This window comes from Cherax quadricarinatus, unplaced genomic scaffold, assembly GCF_038502225.1.
Source record: "Cherax quadricarinatus isolate ZL_2023a unplaced genomic scaffold, ASM3850222v1 Contig29, whole genome shotgun sequence".
NCBI classification, from domain to species: Eukaryota; Metazoa; Arthropoda; class Malacostraca; order Decapoda; family Parastacidae; genus Cherax; species Cherax quadricarinatus.
In genome coordinates this window covers 440,829-450,000 of record NW_027195055.1, presented here as the reverse complement: position 1 = coordinate 450,000, position 9,172 = coordinate 440,829, and the positions used below count along the sequence as shown (strand labels likewise).

Genomic DNA, 9,172 nt, shown 5'->3' with positions numbered 1-9,172 from the left:
TTACTTTACATATTGTCGGCAATTCTACCATTATTACAACCAGTCTTACCGTAGACTGTGTCACCCTGATGATCACTGATTGTCAGCAGCAGTCACCATAGACTATGTCACCTTGATGATCACTGGTTGTCAGCAGCAGTCACCATAGACTATGTCACCTTGATGATCACTGGTTGTCAGCAGCAGTCACCATAGACTATGTCACCTTGATGATCACTGGCTGTCAGCAGCAGTCCCCATAGACTGTGTAACCTTGATGATCACTGGTTGTCAGCAGCAGTCACCATAGACTGTGTCACTTTGATGATGATTGGTTGTCAGAAGTATAGTGTCATCACACATGGTGAATATTACAGTGGTAATATTCACTGTAAAGTGCTCAACTTAGAGGAATTATTCAACACCTGCACAATGGCATGCAGATAACACCTCAACACAGGAATTATTCAACACCTGCACAATGGCATGCAGATAACACCTCAACAAAGGAATTATTCAACACCTGCACAATGGCATGCAGATAACACCTCAACACAGGAATTATTCAACACCTGCACAATGGCAGGCAGGTGACACCTCAACACAGGAAGACAACTTTCTGGGACCAAAACAATGATATTATTATCATTATTATTACTGGGAAGAACTAAACCTGACAAGTTAGCATAGTGCCTGGGAATGAGAAGCAATAAGGTTTCATCAAAGGAATTTGAAAGAAGCTTAAATTCCTTAGATCAAGAGACCTACCACAGCATCAAGACAGTTCCTGATCAAGTGTTGGCAAGATCAAGAACTGAACACTTGCATATACCAACTGTGTTGATATTATGTTAGGCACTAAACCCATGTGGGTCACTCAACAGTGATAGTGATGGAGGGTCACTCCATCATCACAGTGCTGGATAATGAACACTGACAGTGATGGTCACTCCATCATCACAGCACTGGATAATGAACACTGACAGTGATGGTCACTCCATCATCACAGTGCTGGATAATGAACACTGACAGTGATGGTCACTCCATCATCACAGCACTGGATAATGAACACTGACAGTGATGGTCACTCCATCATCACAGTGCTGGATAATGAACACTGACAGTGATGGTCACTCCATCATCACAGCACTGGATAATGAACACTGACAGTGATGGTCACTCCATCATCACAGTGCTGGATAATGAACACTGACAGTGATGGTCACTCCATCATCACAGCACTGGATAATGAACACTGACAGTGATGGAGGGTCACTCCATCATCACAGTGCTGGATAATGAACACTGACAGTGATGGTCACTCCATCATCACAGCACTGGATAATGAACACTGACAGTGATGGAGGGTCACTCCATCATCACAGTCCTGGATAATGAACACTGACAGTGATGGTCACTCCATCATCACAGCACTGGATAATGAACACTGACAGTGATGGAGGGTCACTCCATCATCACAGCACTGGATAATGAACACTGACAGTGACGGTCACTCCATCATCACAGCACTGGATAATGAACACTGACAGTGATGGAGGGTCACTCCATCATCACAGTGCTGGATAATGAACACTGACAGTGATGGTCACTCCATCATCACAGCACTGGATAATGAACACTGACAGTGATGGAGGGTCACTCCATGATCACAGCACTGGATAATGAACACTGACAGTGATGGAGGGTCACTCCATCATCACAGCACTGGATAATGAACACTGACAGTGATGGAGGGTCACTGCACTTAAGTTATGGCATTATGAAGAACATATTAAAAGGGAGTTAGAGTTGTAAGGAAACATGACAAGTGTTAACTGCATGACAAGTGTTAACTGTGTGACAAGTGTTAACTGTGTGACAAGTGTTAACTGTGTGACAAGTGTTAACTGTGTGACAAGTGTTAACTGTGGGACAAGTGTTAACTGTACAACAAGTGTTAACTGTGCGACAAGTGCTAACTGTGCGACAAGTGCTAACTGTGTGACAAGTGTTAACTGTGTGAAAAGTGTTAACTGTGTGACAAGTGTTAACTGTGGTGTGACAAGTGTTAACTGTGGTGTGACAAGTGTTAACTGTGGTGTGACAAGTGTTAACTGTGGTGTGACAAGTGTTAACTGTGGTGTGACAAGTGTTAACTGTGGTGTGACAAGTGTTAACTGTGTGACAAGTGTTAACTGTGTGACAAGTGTTAACTGTGTGACAAGTGTTAACTGTGTGACAAGTGGTAAGTGTGTGACAAGTGTTAAGTGTGTGACAAGTGTTAACTGTGTGACAAGTGTTAACTGTGTGACAAGTGTTAACTGTGTGATAAGTGTTAACTGTGTGACAAGTGTTAACTGTGGTGTGACAAGTGTTAACTGTGGTGTGACAAGTGTTAACTGTGGTGTGAGAAGTGTTAACTGTGGTGTGACAAGTGTTAACTGTGGTGTGACAAGTGTTAACTGTGTGACAAGTGTTAACTGTGTGACAAGTGTTAACTGTGTGACAAGTGTTAACCCTTAACCCTTTCAGGGTCCAAGGCCCAAATCTGGAGTCACGCACCAGTGTCCAAGAATTTTCAAAAAAAAATTTTTTTATTTTTTGTTATGAAATCGTAGAGAATCTTTTTGTGAAGGTAATAAAACAAAAAGTACGAAATTTGGTGGAAAATTGACGAAATTATGCTCTCGCAAATTTTGATGTGTCAGTGATATTTACGAATCGGTGATTTTGCCGACTTTGACTCCCATTTTAGGCCAATTACATTATTCCAATCAACCAAATTCTTAGCTATTTCACTAGTATTACTTCTATTCTATCGATTGAGCACAAGAAATCGCCAAGTCAACTGTTTCAACTACAAAATAAAGTGATCGGAAATTGTTAATTTGGCCAATTTAACACAAAGTTCAAAATATTCCAATTTCAAAATAGGCTCCAGAATGAACAATGTAGGCATTCCTGGCACTAAACTAACATTTCCTCTGTTCATTAGTTATGTTTTGAGGCTTTACAAATAAATTCCATTTTGATTTTTTATTCACATAATGAATTTTTATTCACACCAAAAAATAGTAGATTTACTGTTATGCAATACTGTAATAATTGTATAAATATCATCACCATATTTGTGAATGTATATTAGACCCACCAGCTGACGTGTATTAGATGTGTGAGGTCGTTTGTTTACTCTTGAATATCGGCAAAAATTTAACATTTCTGCTACTTTGAGCTCAGTTTCAAGCCATTTCCAGTGATAAAACCAATCAAAATCATCTCTATTTCTGTAATATGTCTTCCATTCTATCAAATGAGACCAAGAAATCGCAAATACAACTATAAAAAACATACGAAAAAACACTGCAAAGTTGCTGTTTTAATCGAAAAATCATGATTTCATTTTTTTTCTCTCATTATACACAGTGTGCTGCAGGATCTGTTTTATGTGGTGCACACATACCACATAGATGTATTCTCTCATATCTAGGCCCAAATGTACCACTCACAGTTTATCAGAGTGAGCTGAGCTCATGGCGTAGATCTACGGTTTGGACCCTGAACGTAAAGCCGTAGATCTACGGGACGGACCCTGAAAGGGTTAAACTGTCCAAATGTAGATCTACGTTTTTTCAACATTTGAAAGTATGTAAAAAAACGTAGACCTTCTTTTTTCTTTTTACATTTGAAAATGTGTAAAAAAAAACTTTGATCTACATTTTTTTTGTTATATTTGAAAATATGTAAAAAAACATAGATCTACTTTTGGAGCACTACGAATGTGAACATAGATCTGTTTGGACAGTTTAAGGGTTAACTGTGTGGCAAGTGTTAACTGTGTGAAAAGCATTAATGTGTAACAAGTGTTAACCATGTGACAAGTGTTGAGACAAGTGTTAACTGCATGACAAGCGTTAACTGTGTGACAAGTATTAACTGTATGACCTATACACACCTCTGTCAAGGTCTTACACAAACCTGTCATGGTCTTACACAAACCTGTCATGGTCTTACACTTAACATTTAAAAACAATACTAGAACACAGCCTACTGCTGTGTTCTAGTATTGTTTTTAAATGTTAAGCGGGGAGACCAGTGCAGTATAGAGTCTCAGACTTGGCTTCACTTTTACACAGCTCCTCTCAGCAGTCAACACATGAACCGTGGAACTCCACTCTAGCTTACACATACACCTCACAGTAGACCAGGAGACCATAGGTCTGCACTGTAGCTTACACATACACCTCACAGTAGACCAGGAGACCATAGGTCTGCACTGCAGCTTACACATACACCTCACAGTAGACCAGGAGACCATAGGTCTGCACTGTAGCTTACACATACACCTCACAGTAGACCAGGAGACCATAGGTCTGCACTGTAGCTTACACATACACCTCACAGTAGACCAGGAGACCATAGGTCTGCACTGTAGCTTACACATACACCTCACAGTAGACCAGGAGACCATAGGTCTGCACTGCAGCGTACACATACACCTCACAGTAGACCAGGAGACCATAGGTCTGCACTGCAGCTTACACATACACCTCACAGTAGACCAGGAGACCATAGGTCTGCACTGCAGCTTACACATACACCTCACAGTAGACCAGGAGACCATAGGTCTGCACTGTAGCTTACACATACACCTCACAGTAGACCAGGAGACCATAGGTCTGCACTGTAGCTTACACATACACCTCACAGTAGACCAGGAGACCATAGGTCTGCACTGTAGCTTACACATACACCTCACAGTAGACCAGGAGACCATAGGTCTGCACTGCAGCGTACACATACACCTCACAGTAGACCAGGAGACCATAGGTCTGCACTGCAGCTTACACATACACCTCACAGTAGACCAGGAGACCATAGGTCTGCACTGCAGCTTACACATACACCTCACAGTAGACCAGGAGACCATAGGTCTGCACTGTAGCTTACACATACACCTCACAGTAGACCAGGAGACCATAGGTCTGCACTGTAGCTTACACATATACCTCACAGTAGACCGGGAAACCATGGGTCTCCACTCTGACTTACACAAACACTTCACAGATACAATCAGACTCAGGGTTCAATTATTCAATAACAAAAATGTAAATCACACAACAAAATAAACATGCACATTCCACAACTAACTCACAAGTTTATAAGAGGAAACTTGAGTTGTGCTGGTCCATGCTGGACCAGTACAACTGGTCAAGTACAAAACAGTCCAGAAACAAGCAAAATGCTGCCTACAGTTTCTTCTGCAACTTGTGTCCCATTGACAAGTGTTGCAACCACAGTCATGACAGTTTAATTCAACATGCACATCTGATCACACAAGTGACAATTTTCCATCTTAAGCGAAGAGCTTCTTCTTCATACTGTAGCCTGGCTTGGTGCACTTGACTTGAAGCACCTGACTTGTTGTACCTGGCTTGGTGCACCTGGCTTGGTGCACCTGGCTTGGTGCACCTGGCTTGGTGCACCTGGCTTGGTGCACCTGGCTTGGTGCACCTGGCTTGGTGCACCTGGCTGGTGCACAATGGCCTAGTGTTGACAAATGAACACTGCATCATGCAACACTTGCTGTATATAATATTCTACATACTTGTTATACTAAAAACTACTACAAAATAAGAAAATAAATGCACTAAAAGTATAGCAAAAGTAATCAAACTTATCAATCAAAAAGTTTTTGTTTTAGTTTGCAAAGTAATTAAAGTGTTAAAGAAGGCAGAGATTAAACAATCTTCCCAAGATATTAGTACATCTTCTTTATAAGATGATCATCTTATCCAGTATCACTCTTAATATTATTTTACAACTAGTTAACTTACACAGTGATTACTGAAACATGAAGTGTATGAAGCACTTAATGAAACATGTAGTGTATGAAGCACTTAATGAAACATGTAGTGTATGAAGCACTTAATGAAACATGTAGTGTATGAAGCACTTAATGAAACATGTAGTGTATGAAGCACTTAATGAAACATGTAGTGTATGAAGCACTTAATGAAACATGTAGTGTATGAAGCACTTACTGAAACATGTAGTGTATGAAGCACTTAATGAAACATGTAGTGTATGAAGCACTTAATGAAACATGTAGTGTATGAAGCACTTACTGAAACATGTAGTGTATGAAGCACTTAATGAAACATGTAGTGTATGAAGCACTTACTGAAACATGTAGTGTATGAAGCACTTAATGAAACATGTAGTGTATGAAGCACTTAATGAAACATGTAGTGTATGAAGCACTTACTGAAACATGTAGTGTATGAAGCACTTAATGAAACATGTAGTGTATGAAGCACTTACTGAAACATGTAGTGTATGAAGCACTTAATGAAACATGTAGTATATGAAGCACTTACTGAAACATGTAGTGTATGAAGCACTTACTGAAACATGTAGTGTATGAAGCACTTAATGAAACATGTAGTGTATGAAGCACTTAATGAAACATGTAGTGTATGAAGCACTTACTGAAACATGTAGTGTATGAAGCACTTAATGAAACATGTAGTGTATGAAGCACTTACTGAAACATGTAGTGTATGAAGCACTTAATGAAACATGTAGTGTATGAAGCACTTAATGAAACATGTAGTGTATGAAGCACTTACTGAAACATGTAGTGTATGAAGCACTTACTGAAACATGTAGTGTATGAAAGACTTACTGAAACACACACATGAAGTTACATGAAGTCTTGTTCAGTGTACAAGATTACCAGTCTTGTTCAGTGTACAAGATTACCAGTCTTGTTCAGTGTACAAGATTACCAGTCTTGTTCAGTGTACAAGATTACCAGTCTTGTTCAGTGTACAAGATTACCAGTCTTGTTCAGTGTACAAGATTACCAGTCTTGTTCAGTGTACAAGATTACCAGTCTTGTTCAGTGTACAAGATTACCAGTCTTGCTCAGTGTACAAGATTGCCAGTCTTGTTCAGTGCACAAGATTACCAGTCTTGTTCAGTGTAAAAGATTACCAGTCTTGTTTGGTGTACAAGATTACCAGTCTTGTTCAGTGTACACGATTACCAGTCTTGTCCTGTGTATATGAGGTCTCTAACTTCCACAAGTCTCAAGTAACACACTTACAAACAACACCTGTGCACAAGTTGTAATGTTGCATGCATATTCCTACTGTAACTCTCATTTGTAAAATATTAACTGCTTTCTAGGTGTTCTATTTAAAACTCCCCAGATAGGGAGCCAAGGCCGGGTCACCACTACTTGAAAAAGACCCGGGCCGGGAGAATACCGGCGAATAAAAAAAAAAAAAAAAAAACTGTGGATGTTAGTAAATGTGGACGTCTGTAAGTGTGGATGCTTGTAAGTGCAGATGTATTAACTTATGCAGCTTACACTAACAATACCCGAGTCAAGAACTGGGTTATGGGAAGAGAAAATCTTACCCTCCACAAAAGAACTATTCAAAACCACTTCTCTTGATAGAGCACTCTAGCAAGTATTAGAGAAAGATTACAGCATACACTCAACACTATTACATAGTCATATTAAAGATGAAGAGGAGCCTACACATTCACATACTAATATTATTATATCACATAACACTGGCATTACAATACACTACAGTGGTGTTACACAACACTGGTGTCCTACACTTCAAGACCATAAACACTACCGTGTCAAACTAAGAAACATGCGTTTCAAAACAAGCATTATCCGAGCCTAGCTGGCATCAGAGTTATTGGACTAGTCACCTAAAACTGGCTCGTTGGCCTTGTTCGACAGGCTCTTGTTAGTGAGGTTCTTTGGCAAGGTCATGGCAGGTCGTATCAGGGTAGGATAGCCTGGTGAGCATGCGAGTGGGAAGATGCAATAAGAAGTTATCCCTCTCAACTGGCACATCTAATAACTAGTGACTAACTTAAATTAGGAAACACAAGTTTGTTTTGCAACCTTATAACATAGAAAATCCTACTGCTGCTGCTCTTGTTGTTGCTGTTAATTTATGTCTGAGAAAATAGTAAGACCCACATGAAAACATTTCCACTTAAAAATAAACCAAGAAGAGAGGTTTGAGTTGTGGTACACACAATTCTAATGCAAACTGCTTGATTATGACACTCACCTCTACAATGTTCAGTCATCACAACTAATACATAAAGTTGCAATCAAATGTGAAATACCTAATACATAATCTCTACATATAAAGTTAAAAATAGAATCTGTAACTGCTGAAAATAAGTAAAAAATCTAAATACAATATTAAAACACAAAATTTACATGTACAATAAATAAAACACTGTTCATATTTGTTTCAAAAATTGTTAGCACATAATATTGCCCAAGTTTATGCATCATAAAAAGTGGTTCATGTTTATATATCATAAAAGGTGGTTCAACTTTATGCATTATACAAAGGTGGTTCAAAACATGAAAATATTTGTTAACAAATTTTTATGTCTGGCTCAAGACAGCATATGCTGTAGTGGCTCTCTTAACCTCAACAGATGACTGACCCACAGTTACCAGCTGACAGAACCACTCAGTAGTCACACAACAATATCCAAACATTTCTTTATCAACAAACAAGAGAACAAGGAATTTAAGGACAAAATTGTTCCTTGTTACTAATGTAAATAAGAAAACTGTAAAGTAAAACGTATGACGTCATCAGCTGAGAAGAAGAGATGACTCACAACCTAATATTACTGATGAAATGACCCACAACCATCTACAAGCATCCTAAACCAAGGGTGATGACACCTATACTTAACACACTTACACCATCCATAAACATCCTAGAGTTATGACACTCATACTTAACACACTTAGACCATCCATAAACATCCTAGAGTTATGACACTCATACTTAACACACTTAGACCATCCATAAACATCCTAGAGTTATGACACTTATACTTAACACACTTAGACCATCCATAAACATCCTAGAGTTATGACACTCATACTTAACACACTTACACCATCCATAAACATCCTAGAGTTATGACACTCATACTTAACACACTTAGACCATCCATAAACATCCTAGAGTTATGACACTCATACTTAACACACTTACACCATCCATAAACATCCTAGAGCTATGACACTCATACTTAACACACTTACACCATCCATAAACATCCTAGAGTTATGACACTCATACTTAACACACTTACACCATCCATAAACATCCTAGAGTTATGGCAC

The 9,172-nt window shown here is 39.1% G+C and overlaps 1 protein-coding gene across 14 annotated transcripts in view; it reads right to left on the bottom strand.

Moving 5' to 3' along the window:
• The window catches only part of LOC128698833 (abl interactor 2), a 201,492-nt gene that overhangs the window by 95,696 nt on the left and 96,624 nt on the right, over nt 1–9,172 (bottom strand). For 9 of the 14 annotated variants that reach the window (XR_011391029.1, XM_070079843.1, XM_070079845.1 and 6 more), the window contains one exon: nt 7,714–7,803. The exons of the other annotated variants lie outside the window; for them this stretch is intronic. Coding sequence is in view for 8 of the 9 variants with exons in the window: in XM_070079843.1 (XP_069935944.1) it covers nt 7,714–7,803 (90 nt within the window). In the remaining variant the exon portion in view is untranslated. The remainder of the gene's footprint in view (nt 1–7,713; nt 7,804–9,172) is intronic. 14 annotated transcript variants of the gene reach the window in all.